This window comes from Petaurus breviceps, unplaced genomic scaffold (genome assembly GCF_028583685.1).
Source record: "Petaurus breviceps papuanus isolate PSGF00001 unplaced genomic scaffold, PetGlider_PUasm1.0 90650, whole genome shotgun sequence".
Classification (NCBI taxonomy): domain Eukaryota; kingdom Metazoa; phylum Chordata; class Mammalia; order Diprotodontia; family Petauridae; genus Petaurus; species Petaurus breviceps.
The window spans coordinates 1,969,090-1,990,370 of NW_027187299.1; the positions used below are offsets into that span (position 1 = coordinate 1,969,090).

Below are 21,281 nucleotides of genomic sequence, written 5' to 3' on the forward strand. Positions count from 1 at the left end.
CCTCTCCTCTCCTCCCTCTCCTCTTCCTTTCTCTTCCCTTGTCTTCCCTTTCCTTCCCTTCTCTTCTCTCTCCATCCATGCCCCCTTTCTCTCCCCCCCCACCTCAGTCCCCACCCCATTTCCTTCCTTTTCATAAGTGAATTTGGTTTCTATCATTAAAATAGGTGTAAGGGTGGAACACAAGTACTATGAAAATCAAATATTTAGGACTTATGCCCACCTATCACATAACTCCACCGCAGCTTAAACTCCAAGACTTTCTTTAGGTATATGATTTAGAAGAACAAGGACTATCATATCAAGTCTGCTTTTCTAATAATTCTTTATTAAAAAAAACAGTATTTCTTCCTTAAAAGCAAACAAAATTATAAATATAACGGAATGTTTCTGTGCATAAAAAAATGATGAAAGGGCAGTCTCAGAAAAACCTGGGAAGTCTTGTATGAATTGGTGTAGATTAAGTGAGTAGAACCATCAGAATGATTTATACAGTAAGAAAAACTGTAAAAATAACTTTGAAAGACCTAAGAGCTCTGATCAATGCAATGACTAGCCATGATTCTAGAAAGAGAATGTTACCCACTGCCTGAAAAAGAGAAAATGAACTCAGAATACAGAATGAGATATAATTTTTTGGACATGGACAATTAGGGAATTTGTCTTGCATATTTGTTACAAAGATTTTTTTTTCTTTGTCAGTGGAGAAGGGGGTTTGAGAGAGAGAAATTAAATGCTTATTAGTTTAAAAAGATTAACAGTTTTAAAATCAACATGCCAGTCAGAGTAGGGCCTAAAAGAAATACAAATTCCCAAGTACACATTTAGTCCTCCTGTCAATACCTGTCATAAATTGTACTTATCTAAATGTTCACTTTCCTTTGGACCTAGAAGAAGGCATTATATTATTCTCCTGTCCTTGGCTGCCTTAGGATCTCTCACAATGCCTGGTGAGATCTGTTCTGATCTGTGCTACTCCATTGGTTGTTGCTGTGCAAAGGAAAGGTAATAATTACTCCAATTGCACCTTCCTCTTATTCTGGAAACATGAATTACTGTGAATTTCTTTCCATCATAGACAACTCTGGCCTTTCTCCTCAACCTCAGATCCCCACCTACTTGTTATATCTCCACTGTCTTTCTGAATTCACTTTTCAAAATGGTGGCATTTTGACCCAATTATCTAACTCATTCACTCACCCAGATCTTTTTCTCTGAATGAATGGTTCCTTTATTTCATAACATGACTTCTTAAGGGAAATCCTTTCTCCCTGAACCCTCCAAATATTTTATGTCATTAAACAAAGCAAAACATGTTTTAAACGAGGTAATGCAAGCTGCTTTATACCCTAAATGCATGCCTTTAAAGAGTTTGATGCTGGCAAGTAAAGCAAGAATTACTGTCTTGTCTTGTACCCTTGATTTCTCATCTCTGATGTCTGTTTTCTTTTGATCATATACTCTTGATAAATTGTTGCAATGAATTCAAAATGAGAAAACATCAAGAAAGTTGAGAAGCTGTTATGTTTTGATAGGACCAGAACAATTACATATTTTCTTGAGTTGTAGAGAAAAAAATATTTAAATCCCTGACTCAAAAACTTAATGGAAAGGAAACATTCCTGTCACAGTGTGTATACACCCCAAAGCACTAAAGGTCAATAATGATTTTGACTTGAATTTTTTCACCTTTCCTAGGTACTTTGTGGGATTAAGTCAAGGTGAGCTGTGGAAGATCTGTGAAGTAGCCCCTGAGGCTGGTTTCAGAACCTGAAGCAAAGGAGCACAAGAGCACCTTGTGGGGAGAAGAGAATTCTGATTCTCCACATTCTGGGTTCTTTCATTCAACCATTTCAAATCCCACCATTCATGCCCTTTTCATGCCTTTCCCTGATCTATGCTATGCCAAAAGAGAATTGAGATGAAGGACAAGTTATGGCAAATTAGTCTTAGAAGGGAAGTATGATTTCTGAAATCATAGGATTATAGTTGTAGAGTTACAAGGGGCTTCAAAGGCCATCCAATCCCCCCTTACCCCCCCCCCCATTTTACCAAGAGAGATTCTTAGGCACAGAGAATTTCCATGACTTGCGGAGGGCCACAAAAGTTCTAAGTATCAAAGGTAGAATTTGAACCCAGGTCCTGTTTCCATAGCAGGTATTCTGGATAAAGCACTAGAATAAGAAAGTCCTAAATTTGAATCTGGACTGAGACACTTATAAATTGCGTGACCTTGGGCAAATCACATAACCTCTTTTAACCTTTGGGATAATGGTAGCACCAATTCACAGGTTTCTCTGTATGTATGTGTGTGTGTGTGTGTGTGTGTGTGTATACACACACATATAATATATATATATATATATATACACATATATAATATATCATTTTGTAAACCTTAATGGGTTATATAAATGCTAACCTTAAAAAAATTATTTCCAACCATTAACAAATCCAGAGTTTTCTCTCTTATGCAATCCTTGAATCATGTGAGATATATGTAAAGCAATTTGCAAACCCTAAAGGGCTATATAAATATTTATGATTATCATTATTATTTACCATTAGCAAACCCAAAGCTTTCTCTCTTATGTAGTATAGGCAACACACTCAAATGTTGTAACACCAAGGAGAAAAAGGTTCATCCATCATCAATTCTTAAAAATGATTACCATTTCTTAACCAGTCCTCTAAAAGCATAAGATCACAGAAAGGGGTCAGCTCACCAAGTTCTCCTTACCTGTATCTTTGTTTTAAAGACTGTTTCTCCGTGGATTTGCAAACATGTCCAGCATAGTACAAAGGAAAGAATAAAAAGTTCCAGTTGGTGGCGAACCATGTCAGGGTAAAAGGGGCATCAAATTTCTTGAAGGTCAGCTTGGCGAGCTGTGTGGACCCTGCCCATGAGGAACAGATGCACAAAACCACTGCCACACCCCAGAAAAACTTCTTGAGCTGCTCTCTGGAACATTTCCAACAACAATGGCTGGCTCTCCCTCCAGCCTCCACTCCAGCTGGCATTTGGGTCTCTGTTGGGGCTGGAGAGTCCCGAGGGCGCTCATCCCCTGGGGAAAAATAAAGGAGGCGAAGGTTAGCAGGGATTCATAGACTGTACCTGAGGGCCTCTCTCAAGACTTTCTCTCTCCACAAGGTTGGGAATGGAGTGGCTGGGAGCTAAGGCCTGAAGGCAGAATTCCTTTGCAATTGCAGTTAAGAGGGTGATATTAGGGCTCCTGCAAGGAGAGCAGAAGCACCTGGCCTATGGCACTCTGCTAGAAGTAGTACAATAAATATTCCTCTATCTTCAGAATGCACACACGTTTAGCTATCAATATGTTGACCCCATTGAATCTTCATGTATATGTTATTTAAGGGAGCTGCAATAAAAATTACCATTTTGCTTCATCCCTAAACAGCAAAAAAATCAAGTCACCCTTTCCAGTTGATCCAACAAGTCTGCTATACAAGCAAGTCCCCAGAAATTTCCCTCCTGGCATTTCTTTAAAAACTACAGTTTTGTACAACCTAATCAGTTTTTCCTTTTAGAACAAAAGTTCTTAACCTTTTTGTGTGTCATGGATCCCTTTGGCAGTCTGGTGAAACCTACGGACTCCCTTTTAGAATAATGTTTTTGAATTGATACAATAAAATATTTTGTTGTTTAGTCATTTTCAGTTGTCCAACTTCGAGACCCCATTTGGGGTTTTCTTGGCAAAGATTCTAGAGTGGCTTGACATTTCCTACTCCAGCTCACTTTACAGATGAGGAAACTGAGGGAAAGAGAGTTGAATGACTTGCTCAAGGTCACACAGCTAGTAGGTGTTTGAGGCCATATTTAAACATAGAGAAATGCATCTTCCTAACTCCAGGTCTGGCACCCTATCTCCTGCACCACCTAGTTGTGGAAAATAAAATATATAGGATTACAAATAAAACCTATTTTATTGAAAGAAAGATGCAATTTCCCCCATCCAAGTTCATAGACCCTCTGAAATCTATTCATGGAATCCTTGGTTTAAAAACTCCAGTTTAGAGAGATTCTTGCCTCTAGGAAAGAAGATAACCGTTAATCCATGGACCAGGCTTGCTCCCAAAACTTGGCATTGATTTATGGGGTGCTCACTCAGGTCACAGGAAAGTGGAAACTTGAAAAAATTTTTCTATTACTACTTTCCATTCATGTTTATACATGTGGTCTGAAAGCTGGGGATTTGAATAGAGCTATTGCTTTATCCATGGTGAAATTCTTTATTCATTCATCATATCTTCCAGTGTCCCAAGTTACTAACCTAAGCATCGTCCTGGATGCCTTGCTTTCCCTCATCCCAACTATCGAATCAGTTGACAAAGCCTGACATTTTTACTTCCACATATCTTTCCCCTGACCTCTTTTTTCCACTCACACAGCCAACACTTGATGGCAACTCCTCGTCATTTCTTGATGATTATTGCAACAGTTGCATAATTTGTTCCCCCACCTCAAGTCTCTCCTCATTCCATTTCATCCTACACACAACTGCCAAAGCTATTTTCCTTAAGTATAGAGTCGACAATCTTAATTCCCCTCCTCGGTAAATGTAGTGGTTCCCCATTGCCTCTAGAATAAAATATAAAACCCCCCCTGTTTAACTTGGCCCCAAATTAATTTTCCAGCCACCTTGGAATCCCATACCCGATAATAGAGCCAAATTGGCTTTCTCCCTATTTCTTCACCACTTGAGTACTTAGCACGACATCTGGTACATAGTAGGCACTTAACTAATGTTTACTGACAAATTGTTTGCTCTTTACCTTTGCAGGAGGCATCCCGCATACCTAGAATGTGTTTCCTTTTACTGTCTGAGTCCTCTTCTTTTAAGATGCATTTCAAGCACCATCTTCTTCATGAAATATTTCCTGATTTTCCCATCTGTTACTGCCCTCCCTCCCAAACTATTGTGTATTCAACTTATATATATTTGAATTTATTCACTTTGTGTTTATGCTGTATATATTTTTATATGTACTTTTTGTCTCCTCCCCCTTGACTATATACTCCTTGCAAGTAAGGATTATTTCATTCTTTGTACTTATATCTCCTATTCCCAGCATTGTGGGCAGCACATGGTAGGCATTTTATCAATATTTATTGATTGATAGGATGAATTCAGTACAACAAGAATCATTAAGTGTGTATTATATGCTAGTAACTGTGATGAGGATACAAAGGATTAAAAAAAATAATGAAATGGCCCCTCTCCTCAAGGAACCTATATTCTACTCAAAGAAAACAAAGTATACAAAAATAAGTCATTACAAAATATATGCAAAATAAATACAAAATAAATTTGGTAGTTGGGAACATTAAGAACTGGGAAAATCAGAAAATATCTCTTGTGCTGAACCTTAAAAAGTAAGTAGGGGTTGTAAAAAATGTCAAGACACCTTGGACAAGTCATCTAGCCTCAGGCTACCTCAGTTTCCTCAACTATAAAATGAGGATAAAAATTGCACCTATATCCCAGGATTGCTGTGAGGATTAAATGAGTTAATCTTTTTAAGTCAAAAAGCAAATGATAGCTATTATTATATTCATATTCAAAACTTCTTGAAGTAGTTGAAAGAACACTAGTTTCAAATTCTGATTTATTCACTTTAAGTCTGTGAGACTTGAGGCAAGTTACTTCACCTCTTTGGACCCCAATTTGCTCATCTGTAAAATGAGGTGGTTTTTCTCAGTGAGTTCTAAGATCCAATATTTACAGCTAGCTGGTGCAGTGGATAGAGTGTTAGGCCTGGAGTCAGGAAGACATCTTCTTATATTTAAATCTGGCCTTAGACATTTCCTAGTGACCCTGGGCAAACCACTTCACCCTATTACACCTAAGTTTCCTCATCTGTAAAAGGAGCTGGAGAAGGAAATGGCAAACCACTCCAGCATTTTTGTTAAGAAAACCCCAAATGGGGACACAGAGAGTTGGACACAATTAATGTCCCATATGTATCAGATTTCATTGTATGGAATTGGAGCACTTGGTGGGGGGGGCACTAAGCTATATTCATACAAATACAATAACCATTCTACTTCTAGTAAAGCATCAAGTGAAAAACATAGCAGCAAAATTGAGTTTAACAAATCCTGTTTTCAGGATTACTTGCATTCATTACTCAAGAGTTTTCTTCATAGGAGGTTGATTGATTTCTTTGTTTGCAGGCTAAATACTCTTCCGAATCCACCTGTTTAACCACACTCTGGGAAAGGCTGAGAAAGAGCAGTATTATGAACAATTCAGGTTGGCACTTCATACCAATCTGAGAAATGAACTGCCTATCCCAACATGGAGTAGATGATAAGCTAAGGAAACAACAAATTTCATTTTAGGTCTTCCTGAATTATATCTTCACTGGATGGATTTGTTCATTGCCTTGAGACAAATGGCCAGCTATTTTAAGATGTAAACTCAGAATACAGTACAATTTATAAATGGATTATCTAACAATTTGGATTATCCAATCTGCACTCCCCTCAGAGTATATAAATAAAAGTGTTGTGATTTAGTTGGATAAAAACACCTTTTGTTATTGTTGTGCACAGGGGAAAGTGGGTATTTTGCATTGCCAGTTTTGTTGCTAAAAAAATCCATATATGAGCCATAACTGGAGGAAGCAAAAATCAATGTATAAATGAAAGACTAATTTACAGCACGAGCATGTATAAGTATGCATTCTTGCTGAGCTTGAATAAGTCTGTGGCTAGAGTAAGTGTGTTTCTTGGTTTAGTTGCCTTGCATTTTCAGAAGTAAAATGCATGGACAATTCCTATTATGGTCTAATAAATTTGTAAAAACAGAAGTGATTGATTCTGTGGAGGCATCTAAATGAAGGCAATGGGCATTAAATAATTTAATTTACTGTTACTAAAACATTTGCATTGAAGAAGTTATTCTCTAGTGTGCATTTTCTAGACCATTTTGCCAAAAAGAAATATTAAAAATACACAAATGTTGAAATGTAAAGGCATTCAGAGCCAAAATGAACACTCTATCCTTTTAAAATAATAATTAGTGGGTAGAATAAATACTCATGGAAAAAGTCAAAGGAAAACAAGCAAGTACAGCCTACCCCAAACCATTCTCCTGTGATAGAACTTAACTCCAGTCCAAGGTACTTATTATCCGATTTATAGATGAAAGGAAGCTGGAAGCAGTGACCAGAATTCTGGATGAGAAAATAGAATTGTGTTCAGTTGCGTGGTAGCACATCTTCAGAAGGATAATAACAAGCTGGAGAGCATCCAGGGGAGGATGACCAGAATGTTAAAGGGCACGAAGAGAATTTCATATTAGGAGCAGTCAAAGGAAAAGAAAGGAAAAGGGGTGCTTATGCTGGAGAACACACCTTCAGGACCAGGTGGGGAGATTATAGCCATCTCCAAGCAGTTGACTAGCTGTCATTTGGAAGAGGGATGCAATGGGTAGATGTTAAAAAAAGGTTAAAGAGGATGTTAAAAAGATTTTGACTCAGTTTAATAGAAAATTATACTAGAAATTATATTGTTTGTCCTTCTTTCTCAAAGAAGACCATGGTAACAGGAAGGTGATGCCCTGACTTTCAAGTGAATTGGATTTAAGTGAGGCAGGGCTGTGCAAAGTCACCACCCTCACTTTCTTCTCTCAAGCCATCAGGGCCCAGTGGCAAGATATAAATCAGGACAATTGGAAATGGCCCCAAATGCACTGGGAGACCTTGGCCTTTTAAAGCTGAAATCTTTCCCAGATCTGTCTGACTGAGGCAACATCCATTCAATGATTAAGGCGAGGTAAGAAATAAAAAAAGGTTGGCCTCTTCTATCTAGCAAAAAAATAAAACAGTCTGGGAAGGGAAGACCCTCAGGGTTTCAGGTCAAAACAGAAACGGTTTATATAATGTACATGTATAATATACTATGCAAGACATAGACTATATTATAAATCCTAATAATTAGACCAATCCAAAAGTTTTGGATTGCTTTGGGAAGCTGTGGAGTATTTCTCACTATGGTTTAAAAAAATTAATTTATGAAATAACACAAGCATTTCCATAATATAGTAGAATTTTTTTAAAAGATGATTGTACATGAAACTGCAAATCTATTGTATACAACTTGCTATTCCTTTTAAATATATAATAAAGTTATCATGTAATTGTCTTCCCTCCCTTTTCCTTCTATTACCCGTCCCCCACCCTAGACATGGCTATCATTAGACAGGTGAAGGCTAGATGGCTATTGGTTGGGTGTCTCACAGAGAGATCCTTGTTTAGATATAGGTTGGATTATATGGCTTTCAGTTTCTTCCTCTGGGACGCAAAAGTTCTATGAATCCAAAAATAATTTCAATAGGTTGTAATGATGGTCAGACCTAAGGATGCAAGATTTAATAGTCCTACAATTAGGTTCAAATAATCAAGTGCACAAGTACAGAGTGGGGGAGGGGGTACAAGTGCTTTTTCAGTGTCTTTCATATAGAGGAAGGAAGAGTGATATGCAGATGGTGACAGCTGGAGTGGCCCCTATATATCCATGAGTAGGAGGAGAATCCCTGACTGCAGAGATTTTAACAGCTCCAAAATTCAGCTTTATCTGGTCTTCTCACAATGAATCATACAAAGGCACCTGAAGTTCCCTGATCTTAGCATACAGCATCTCGCTCTTTTTGTTCATGTGAGTATGAAATCCCATGACTCTCTAACATCTCTGGACCCTCTAGAACTGGTGAGTTACCCGAGCTGAGTTGGTTGCCTGGGATTCAGTTATACTGAATTCACTTGCCTGGATACAGCTAAAGTGGGGGACTTAAAATATCAGTGAAGGGGGTGGTATATGTCCTGTTCCTTCCTCATGAGTGATTATGTCCATGTATATTACATAAAATTCAATTAACTTTGTAATCATCTTAAAATGGGATGAGCACTTTCTTTTTTTCTCTTTGAAATGCCAAATGTGAGCCACATGTAGACCATGAATGGTTAGATAAGAGTTCATATGAAAAGGACCATTTAATGGACTGCAAGTTTAAGTCCTGGTAGTGATATAGCAGCCAGAAAACCTAATGTCATCTTATGTTGCCTGAAGGAGAAGGTATAGGAAGTGGGAGGGACCCAAAATGGTGGTGCTCTATTTTGGTTAGGGTGCATTTTGTGTACTGTGTTCAATACTGGGGACCACATTTTATGAAGGACTGTGACCAACTGGAATCTATACAGGGGAGGGAATGGCTAGGTCAAAGGCCAAATGGAAAATCCACAGACTGGAAATCCATGAAGGCCAATTAAATGAAGTAGGTGTTTAGCTTAGAGAAGGAAACACTTAACGTTGGGGGGGGGGGGTTGCAGGCAAGGGTATGTGGGAAATGACACATTAATATGCCAGCCATTTTCAAGTTTTTGAAGGGCTGTCATGAGAAGAGGAACTGAATTTTTTTTTTGACCCCGGATGACCTAGCTAGGAATAAGAGATAGAGGTTAATGAGATGCTTTGGGCTTAGCGGCAGGGAAAAAATCCTGACAACTAGAGTTGTCTCAAAGTAGGATGGATGTGTTGAATTCCCCATCTCTGGAGGTCTTTAAGCAGAGGTTGGAAGGCATTATTCACGAATGTTGTAGAGGGAGTTGCTGTTTCAGGTATAGATTGGAATAGATCAGAGATGTCAAAGTCAAGTAGAAATGGGGGCTACCAACCTACACATGAAGATTCCTGCAGGCATATTGCCTCAGAAAATCACATATTAACATTTCTATATTCTATTGTATTTGTATTTCTTTTGTTAAACATTTCCTAATTACATTTTAATCTGGCTGGAGTCCCACTTGGATGCATGTTTGACACCTCTGTCCTAGATGACTTTTGAAGGTTTCTCTGAAAATTTTTCGAACTCCCAGATTTTACAAAATTTTGTCTTTTCTCCCCACTAGACTATATAGTTTTTTGAGAGCAGGGGTCAATCTCATCATATAAGAAATGGATAGGATATAAAAAAATAATTGATCACTAACTATTAGTTTATATTTTGTTGTATGTGATGTTATATAATATTGTATATTATATATTATATATATTTTACATATAACATATTGTTATATAATATTACCTATTATAGCAGACTATTCCACATTATGTAACATAATAATTATTATTATTCAATTATTATTCTTATCCTATTCTGTCATTAATACTGATATATAATATATTATTATATATACTCATATACACATATATCTAAAAAGAATATGTAATTGTGAGTATTTTAAACAATTTAATTAGCATTTATTAAACCTTTACATGTTCTTAGTACTGTGGGGCACACAGAAGAAACACACAACAAAAGAAACAAAAACAAATTGGTTTGGAAAAGGAAATGGAATGCGTGACCAGTGAGAAAAGGCTTTAGAGAAGCTGTGACTTTGAATGAGTTCTTAAAGAATCTGTGGAATTGAGATAAGTGGAGGAAGGGAGAAAGTTTCTTGACAGTGGGGAACAAAATGAGCAAAGGTGCACGTGAATATGAACTGCAGGGAATAGTAAAAAGTCTAAAGGACTCCTATATTCACTGCATGGTCCTTGCAACTATGAAAGAAATAGGAATTTTAGGCAAGTCTGGCAGGCAAAATGAGACATCAGCACTGTTGGCAACAGATGACAGGCATCGTGAGATAGGAGAATCTCCTTTCTGGACTCTGTCTTGCTCAGCAAGGAAAAGCTCTTTAGTCTAGAATCCCAATACAATCCAGTCCCCATTGCCCATAACAAGAAACCACTTGTTGATTGGAGAAGAAAAGATTGAACCAGTATGTTAGAGTTAGCAAAGGTATTTATCTTCTGTTGTTCAATATGTAGGAAAAAAAACTCCCCACAGTACACATTCTCTAACCTAAAAATTCTAACCCTGTTTTTCACTCACTTTTAATGTCACTTTTCCTTGGGTCATTCTATTTGTGCTCTTGAGATAACATCATAATCCTATCTTGTCAACACCCCAAATTCAGTATTTCCCTGCAAAAAAAAAACATTTTTACTTCATACCCCTGAGAGAGAGAGAGAGAGAGAGAGAGAGAGAGAGAGAGAGAGAGAGAGAGAGAGAGAGACACTCTTGGATGCTAGCCCCGTATGGGAGGCTACCTAAGACTTCTGCGGCAGTGGTGAAGGGAGGACAATAGAGGTGAGAAGCAGGATTGGTGGACAGGGCTGTGGAGAAACTCCCCTGGGATATGGTCATCTTGGGGAGGAGGGGATCATAACAGCAAGCATTCGAGCATCCCCAGGATGGCTGCTAGCACAGGTTCTTTGATCTGCTTTTCTAAAGGAAAGCAACTCAAAAAGGGTTAACAATCTTACTTTAATCAAACATATATAATTTACCTTGTTCAGGGGAAAAAGTCAATACCCTCAACTTCAGAGAATACAAACAGAAGTTACAAGCAGACAAAAATACAGACAGAGAAAATAACATAATTTAGTAAACAAACAGACAGGGCTTCTAGCTGTCTGACTGTCACATACATTCAGTTAGTCACAAGAGACTAAACCCAGCATCTGGGTTTTCAAAGCCAGGGGGCTCAATGGCTGCCCAGAGTCTCATCTGGCCAAATCATACAACTCTTCTCAAAGTGAGCCCCAAAGCAAAACCTCACATCAGGGAATATATAGCCTTCTCCAGGGTCAGAGAACATCACAAACCTTGTGACCCACTTGACTACAAAGTAATAAAATTTGTACCTTCCTGAAAAACAAGCTTCCCACCACAGGCTCCATGTGACCATATTCAGCCCATTAGTGGGCAGAGTATATTTTCAAATTAGGAAAGGTCCTCAAATTCACCTAAGCCTATTAAGGGACAGGGAAGAACTTAAAATTCCTATTACCATTACAAGGATACATCTGGTAAAAAAATTTTCTTACTATGTAAGTGCCAAACTCAATTGTTTCTATACTAGAGAAGGAATTCAAGTTCTATTAGTGTACTCTAAATTTCAGTATCCTGGAACAAAGCCACAGGCATCCTTCCTCAATTATAACAAACCCCACAGCACCCCAATTGCCCCTCTAGTTTGCCTTCCATATTTCTATTAATAATACTATATCCCTTTCAGTTGCTTTAGATAAAAACCTAAAGTCATGGAAGCAGCCTGGTACAAAGGGGAAAAGCATTTAGTTTGGGAGGTATAGTTCCTGAGTTCAAATTTCTGTTCTGACTCTTACTGCCCTTATGACTTTAGGCAAGTCACTTAATCGCCGTGGGATTGTTTCTTCATATGTAAAATGGAAGGCTTGGACCAAATGACTTCTAGGGTTTCTTTGGGCTCTAGGTCTATGATTTTTCACTCTTTGCTCCCCTTCTATTCTTATATCTAATCAGTGACTGTCTCATCATGATCCTATCTACCCTTCACGAACCATATGATTTAGCCTACGTGGTTTACTCATTCTACCCCAGTTCTAAACTCTGCTTTTCCTGCCTTTGCTCTCCTCCTCTCTCCTCTCACCAGCTTATGGAAGGTTGCTTCTCTACTTAAGAGCAGAATTAAATGCCTACTTCCCAATTCCTCAGTCTTGAAGTCATCTCACCTTTCTCTGCGCTCCTAATGAATTTTATTTGTATCCATTGTAAGTCACTTTTAACAGTTGAGCTTTTATTGTAGTCCTTTGTATGCTTCTTCTCTATGATGGCATGATAATGGCTTACATTTGTAACATACTTTACAGTAATAGGAGTATGGAGCTGGAGCTGGAAGGGACTTTAGAGGCCATCTAGTCCAACCCCCTAATTTTACAGAAGGGGAAACTAAGACTCAGGGAGTTTGAGTGACTTTGAATGAGGGTTAAGCTCATACAGGTACTAAGAATCAGAGGAGGGATTTGAACCCAGGTTTCTTGACTGTAGAGCCAGTGTTCTCTTCATTGTACCAGTCAACAAAGTGCTCTTCCAACCATTATCTCATCTGATCCTCCCAACAACCTTGTAAGGTAGCAGAGCAAGAACTACGAACCCTGTTTTTGTGAGGAGAAACTGAGGCCTAGAAAAGTTAAGGTCCTTGTGCACAGCCCACAATGAGCAGGTAACAGAACCAATACTCTTGAGGATAATGACTATATCTTGTTACTTTTTTAGTTTTTGTAACCTCTAGTATAGTATCTTGGACACAGAGGACATACTTGTTGAATGGAATCAAGCCCAACAGATTTCAGGAAGGATCTCAACTTCTCTGACTACAGAAAACTCATTTGAAGGTCTATGTTTTTTGGAAGTTCAAGCTGTCTGTTTTTTGTGATCATTATCCATTTAATTAGGATAAGGATAAGGTCAGGACTTGGGATTTCATTGGTATAGGGAACTTGGGCATCAAGAAATTCCTTCTACCAATGCTGGAGCATTTTCTATAAAATGGTGGTAAGACTTGAATCTATCTCTTGATGTCTTTGAGCCTGACTCTCTATCCACTACCCCATTCTTTCTCCCAGCATTTTAATAACAGCTGGTCTCAGAAGGAAATGGCAAACCATTCTAGCATCTTTGCCAAGAAAATGCCAAAAGGGGTCATGAAGAGCTGGACATGACTGAAAAATCTTTAAAGTACAACATTTATATAGCACATTGCTGCTACAAGATACTTTACAGATATTATATTTATTCTCATAACAACCCTAGGTGGTAGGTACTATCATTATCCTAATTTTACAGATGAAGAAACTGAGGCAGATAGAGGTTAAATGACCTATCCAGGAGCACAGACTTACTAAATGTCTGAGGTTATATTTAAACTCATACCTTCCTTCTCTGAATTCAGTCAGTTTTGTGACCTAATGAACATTGCTAATATAACAAAATTGTTGGTTTGGAGAGAAGTTATAGGTTCAAGGTAGTTTATATAGGTAATTGTGAAAACGTTAGCTTTTGGTTCATTTCTTTTTTCTATACATTTAAAATTTGCTTACTGAGACCCTCAGATTGGTAGTTAATTTAATTCAGACCTAGCTCCTTCATTCCTCAGAGGACCACAGTCCAGGAACAAAGATTTTTTTTGTGTGTTTTCGTTTTGATTTTTAAAAATTTTTACATTTACTTAGTATTTTATATTCCCCCAGTTACATGTAAAAATAATTTTCAACATTCATTTTTTTAAAGCAATTGGGGTTAAGTAACTTGCCCAAGGTTACATGGCCAGTTTTTTTGTGTGGGTGTTAAGTATCTGAGGCTGGAACTGATCCCAGGTCCTCCCAACTCCGGGGCCAGTGCTCTTACTCACTGTGCCACATAGCCGCCCCCCAACATTCATTTTTAAAACTTTAAATTCTAAATTTTCTCTCTTCCTCCTCTCTCCCTACGCCAATTGAGAATGCAAGCAGTTTGATATAGGTTATATATGTGTAGTCATGCAAGACATTTCCATAATAGTTATGTTGTGAAAGAAAACATAGACCAAAAAAAAACCCACCCCAAGAAAAATGAAGAAAGTAAAAAAAAAACATGCTTCAATCTGTATTCAGACACCATCAATTCTTTTTCTGGGGATGGATAGAATTTTCATCACAAGTCCTTTAGAGTTGTCTTGGATCATTGTATTGTTGAGAATAGCTAAGTTGTTTCACAGGGGATTATCTTACAATATTGTCTTTACACTGTACATAGTACATTTTGCTTTGCATCAGTTTATGTTGTCTTTCCAGTTTTTTCTGAGAGTATCCTGCTCCTTATTTCTTTTAGCACAATAGTATCCTGCCATAATCACATACCACAGTTCGTTTAGCCATCCTTCAATTGATGGGTATCCTCTCAATTTCCTATTCTATGCCCCCAGAAAGGAACTACTATAAATATTTTTTTGCATATAGGTCCTTTCCCTTTTTTATATATCTTTGGGATTATAGACCTAGTAGTAGAATTGCTAGGTCAATGAGTACACATGGTTTTTATAGCCCTTTGGGCATAGTTCCAAATTGCTCTACAGAATGGTTGAATTTGTTCACAACTCCCCCCAAAGTGCATTAATGTCTTATTTTCCCCAATCCCCTCCACCAGTTGCCATTTTCCTTTTCTGTTCTATTAGCCAATCTAATAGGTATGAGGTTTGATCTCAGAATTGTTTTAATTTAAAGTTGTCCAATCAATAGTGATAGCATTTTTTTCATATGGCTATAAGATAGCTTTGATTGAATCATCTGAAAACTGTTTATATCTTTTGATCATTTATCAATTGGGGAGTGGCTCTTATTTTTATAAATTTGTTTGAGAAATTAGGCCTTTATCAGAGAAATTTTCTTTAAAACTTTTTTCACAGTTACTATTGCTAAGTGTGTTTCACTCCATACTATCCCCCTCCTCCCTGCACTTATCCTAATTTCTCTCTTCTTTTACCCTGTCTCTCCTCAAAAGTGTTTTGGTTTTGACTACCCCCTCCCCCAATCTGCCCTCCCTTCTATCAATCTCCTCCTTCTCAATCCCCTTCCCCTCCTACTTTCCTGTAGGGTAAGATAGATTTCTAAATCTAATTATGTATGTTACTCCCTACAAAAACCCTTTCATGCTCTATCTGTACTCCCACACCCCCATTACACAGCCTCCTTATCCCAACATACGAATCAATTCAAGATTGGAATGAGTAAAATTTTAAATAAAATATTAGCAAGGAGATTACAACAAAATATCACAAGGATCATACACTATGACCAGATGGGATTTATACCAGGAATGCAGGGCTAGTTCAATTATTAGGAAAATTATCAGTGTAATTGACCATATCAATAACAAAAAAAATAACAGAAATCTTGTGATTTTCTTGGTAGATTCAGAAAAATGTTTTGACAAAATACAATACCCATTCCTATTAAAAAAATAAGAATAAATGGAGCCTTCCTTAATAAGTAGTATCTATCTAAAACCATCAGCAAGCATTATTTGCAATGGAGATAAACTAAAAGTTTTCCTAACAAAATCAGGGGTGAAGCAAGAATGTCCATTATCACTATTGTTCAATATTATAATAGAAATGTTACCTATAATAACTTATAGAGAAGAAAAAGAAATTACAAGAATTAAAACAGGCAACGAGGAAACAAAACCGTTGGTCTTTGTAGATGATATGATAGTATACTTAGAGAATCCTAAAGAATCAGCTAAAAAACTAGTTGAAATAATTAGCAACTTCAGCAAAGTTGCAGTATATAAAACCCATATAAATCATCAACATTTCTATATATTATCAACAAAGCCCAGCAGCAAGAGATAGAGGAATTCCATTTAAAATAACTGTAGATAATACAAAATGCTTGGAAGTTTACCTGCCAAGACAAACCTAGGAATTATATGAACACAATTACAAAACACTTTTCACACAAATAAAGTCAGACTTAAACAATTGAAAAAATATTAATTGTCCATGGGTAGGCCTGGACAATAAAATTAAATGACCATTCTACCTAAATTAATTTAATTATTCAGTGCCATAATAATCAAACTCTCAAATTATTTCATAGAGCTAGAAAAAATTATAAAATTCATCTGGAAAAACAAAAGGACAAGAATATCAAGGAAATTAGTGGAAAAAAGTGAGGGAAGGTAGCCTAGCCATACCAGATCTCAAACCATATTATAATGTGATAATCATCAAAATTATTTGGTAATGGCTAAGAAATAGAGTTCTGAATCAGTGGAATAGATTAGATATGCATGACACAGTAAGAAATGACCATAATAATTTACTGTTTGATAAACCTAAAGACCCCAGCTTTGGGGACAAGAACTCACTATTTAACAAAAACTGCTGGGAAAAGTTAAAAAAAATATGGCAGAAACTAGGTATAGATCAACATCTTACACCACATACCAAGATAAGGTAAAAATGGGTATATGATCTAGAAATAAAGGTTCATACCATAAGCAAATTAGAAAAGCAAGAAATAGAATATTTGTCAGATCTATGGAGAAGGGAATAAATTATGACCAAAGAAGAGATTGAGAGCATTACTAGATATAAAATGAACAATTCTGATGACATTAAATTAATAAGGCTTTGCATAAACAAACCAATGTGGCCAAGAAGAAAAGGAAAGCAGAAAGCTGGAAAACAATTTTTTACAGCAAGTGTCTCTGAAAAAGGTTTGATTTCTCAAATATAAAGAGAAATTAGTCAAATGTATAAGAACACAAATAATTCCCTAACTGATAAGTGGTCAAATACATGAAAGGCAGTTTTCAGATGAAGAAATCAAAAATATGTATAGTCATATGAAAATGCTCTAAGTCACTATCGAATAGAGAAATTAAAATTAAAACAACTCTGAAGTACTACCTCACACTTATCATATTGGCTAATATGACAGAAAAGGAAAATGATAAGTGTTGGAAAGGATGTGGGAAAATTGGGACACTAATGCATTGTTGGTAGAGTTGTGAACTGATCCAATCTTTCTGAAAAGCATTTGGAACCTTGCTCAAAGTTGTAGTGCATACTCTTTGATCCAGCAATACCACTGCTAGGTCTCTATCCCAAATACATCCAAAAAGGGAAAAGGACCAATTGATAAAAACAACAACAACCCTCCCCCCCAAAAAAAACCCCAACTATTTATAGCAGTTCTTTTTGTGGTGGCAAAGAATTGGAAATTGATGGTATGCCCATCAATTGGGGAATGACTGAACAAATTGTGGTATATGATTCTGATGGAACACTATTGTGTTATAAGAAATGACAAGCAGAGTGACCTCAGAAAAAACCTGGAAAGACTTACATGTACTGATATACAGTGAAGTGAGCAGAACCAAGAGAGCATTATATACAGCAATATCAATGCTGTATGATTATCAGGTATGTATGACTTAGCTCTTCTCAGAAATACAATAACCCAAGACAATTTTTAAAAACTCATGATAAAAAATGCCATCCACATCCAGAGAAAGAATTAATGGAATCTGAATACAGATTGAAACATGTTATTTTTACCTTCTTTATTTTTTCATGTTTTTTTCCCCCCTTTGGGTCTCTGTCTTCTTTCACAACATGACTAATATGGAAATATGTTTTGCATGATTATATATGTATAACCTATATCTGATTGCTTATTGCCTCAGGAAGGGGAAAGGTTAGAGAGGGAGGGAGACAATTTGGAACTTAAAAAAAATGAATGTTAAAAATTGTCTTTATATGTCATTGGAAAAAAATAAAATATTTCAGAATAAAAAACATTAGAATGAGTCATAATGCAGAAATACCTATGCAATGGGCCATTATTTCAAACATGGCCCACCACCTGTATAATCCTGTGGCCCCAGGACTACTCAAATTCCTACCTTGATCATTAGATAGGTTTAGAAATGAGACATACGCTTCTTTACCACTCTTCCCTCCCTTCCCTCATTTTCATCCCTTTGTCGGGGACTAACAAACAAATTGATATTATCTTTGTTACTGTGCAGGGTTTGACAATCTTTCTTACTCCTCAGTATTCCTGTACTTTTTATCTGTAGCCTGACTAGATCATATCTTCCTTCCTGGACCACTACTCTGTGATACCTCATACCATCAGCATCAACCCCATTTGAATAATATTCCTACTCCCATATTTCCTCCCCTGACATTGTGCCCACTAGACCTCCTGTTCTATTTTTAACTAATTGTCCTTCACACTAGATATGTTATCTTGGAAATTACTTTTCCTACATTTTGTACTTATATGTATATGTGTTTTTTCCCTCATTGGAATGTGAGCTTTATGAAGGCCAAGACTGTTTCATTTTGTATTTGCATCTCCAATATCTAGGATAGCCCCTGGTACATAGGAGGCATTTCATACCTTTGGAATGGAACTAAATTAGTCAAAAATTAATTTAAGTATTTGTGCTAGGCACTGAAGTTTTTTGTCTTTTTTTTTTTTTGGCGGGGGGGAGAGGGGGGCAGGGAGAACTGTGATTTCAACAGTAGAAGAAACTCCCTGTATGAAAACTTTCTTCCAGCAAAGCAGATCAGCAACTCATTTGCTTCTTATAGTCTTAGAGAGTGTCCTGGGGGCATCAACAGGTTAAATGACATGCCTGAGGTCACAGTTTGGTTCAGAAGCAGGACTTGACTTTGATCTTTCCCTGTCTAAGGGGAAAGAAATGAGACATCATGGATTGCTTTAATATATGTTTATTTTGGTGCTGAGTAAGCTGATAACAGTTTGGCTAGATAACTGTGCTGGGCACATCACAGATTTTGCTTACCTTACTTTTTTGACCCTCAGTTTCCTCATCTTTAAAGGGAAGAGGTGGGAATGGATGAACTCCAAATGTCTTTCTACATGTCTGATGTTTTTTATCCTGCTTCTCAGTGTGAAGATACAAAAATGAACACAAGGTCATTGTATTCAAGCAACTTACATTCTATTGGAAAGGGGCTGGGAATTAATCAGGTGACCATAAAAGCAAAACCAAGATAATTTCAAGAGGAAAAGGGAAGGCTTTTTTAGAGGAGTTGTTACATTCAGGTGAGCCTTGAAGGAAACTAAGGATTTTCAATCAATCAACAAATATTTGTTTGATACCTACTATGTGTCATTCACTGTACTTAGTGTTGGAGATATAAAAAGAGGCAAAGGACAGTCACTGTCCTCAAAGAACTTATGATATGATGGGGAGACAACATGCAAACAAGGTAAGCTATATACAGTATAAATAGGAAATAATTAACAGAGGGAAAGCACCAGAATTAAGGGGAGTTGGAGAAGGCTGCCTATAGAAGGTGGAATTTTAGTTGGAACTTCAAAGGGGCGATGTCACTATTCAGAAAAGACAAGGAAGAGTGTTCTAGGAATTAGGGACAGCCAGAGAGAATGCCCCAGAGCTGAGAGATGGATGCTTTGTTTATAAAACAGCCAAGAGATCAGTGTTAATGGATTTCAGAGTACATGTGTGGGAGTAAGGTGTAAAAATTCTGGAAAGGTAGCAGGGGGATAGGTTATGAAGGGCTTTGAATGCCAAACAGAACATTTTGTATTTGCTCCTGGAGGCAATAGGGAGCTCATGGAGTTTATTGGTTAGTAGTTTATTAAGAAGCAGAAGTGAGGCATTATTTCATCATAGGAACAGAACTTGGCTATGTAGGCAAGGAAAGAGAGAAGAAAATGGGCACGTGTGCACTAGACTCAGGAAATCCCCATAACCCCTCCTGCTCCTACCCTTTGAATGTTGCTATTGGGTAGGAAGGGCACCTTTTAAGAAAGTTGGATTAAGGAAAAGAGGAAATAGTCTGCTTCTTTTGTTTCTGGAGGCTGGTTTCTGTTGGAGGACTTCCACATGCTTGGGCTGTGGCCCCAAACAAACATTTTACTCTGAAACTCCAATTGTTAAAGAGAAGAAGAGTTGAATTTCAGATTTGAATGGAATTTGACTTCTTTTTTTCATGTGGAAGAGGGTTTCCAAAAGTGAGAAAGAAATGGGACATCATGGATTGCTCTTATATATATAAATATATATATCACCAATATATATATTGGTGCTGAGTAAGGTGATAACAGTTGGGCTAGATAACTGTATTGGGCACATCACAGATTCAGCTCATCTTACTCTTTTGAGCCTCAGTTTCTTCATCTTTTTTTTTGGAGGTTGGTGTTAAGTGACTTGCCCAAGGTCACACAGCTAGTTTTTTTTTTTTTTTTTGTGTTAAGTGTTTGAGGCCGGATTTAAATTCAGGTCCTCCTGACTCCAGGGCTGGTGCTCTATTCACTGTATCACCTAGCCGCCCCTATTTTCCTTATCTTTAAAGGAAGGAGGAGGTGGGAATGAATGAACTCCAAATTTCTTTATAGGTGTCTGGTGTTTTCTTTAAAGTTGCATAAACTGGAGATGCTTTTGTTGTAAAGCAAAGCTCTAAGGTATCCAGAAGAGTTAGGGAGAAAAAGGGAAGCTGCTTATTAGTATATTACATGATAAAATCATTTCCTATTTATGAAGTTCTAAGTCCCTAGTGAGGTCTCAGCAGAACAGGGTTCCAAAGACCGAGAAAGATACTTGACTTCCTTTTGCAATGGAGGCCACCAAGGTTTTCCTGAGGTTCCTCAGTGAGCCAAGTTTTAAGCTGCAATTAGAATGAAAAATTCTGGCCCTAAAAGCCTGGGTTAAATCTTCTAGGATACACCAAATCAGCCAAAAGTCCTTTTTGTATTGCTCTTTTTCTCTTTTTTTAATCTCCCAAGGGATACCTGAATGACTTCCAAATGTTCAAATAGCATGCTTTTATTCACCAAGATTAAGACAACTTTTGTGCAGCACATGCTGAAAGAGATGAATTATCGGCCC

At 37.2% G+C, this 21,281-nt stretch overlaps 1 protein-coding gene across 9 annotated transcripts in view; it reads right to left on the reverse strand.

Annotated features, from left to right (window-relative positions):
* SLC35F3 (solute carrier family 35 member F3) overlaps positions 1 to 21,281 on the reverse strand; it is a 543,673-nt gene that overhangs the window by 118,342 nt on the left and 404,050 nt on the right. For all 9 annotated transcript variants that reach the window (XM_069064852.1, XM_069064851.1, XM_069064850.1 and 6 more), the window contains one exon: positions 2,738 to 3,062. In XM_069064852.1, the coding sequence (XP_068920953.1) occupies positions 2,738 to 3,062 (325 nt within the window). The remainder of the gene's footprint in view (positions 1 to 2,737; positions 3,063 to 21,281) is intronic.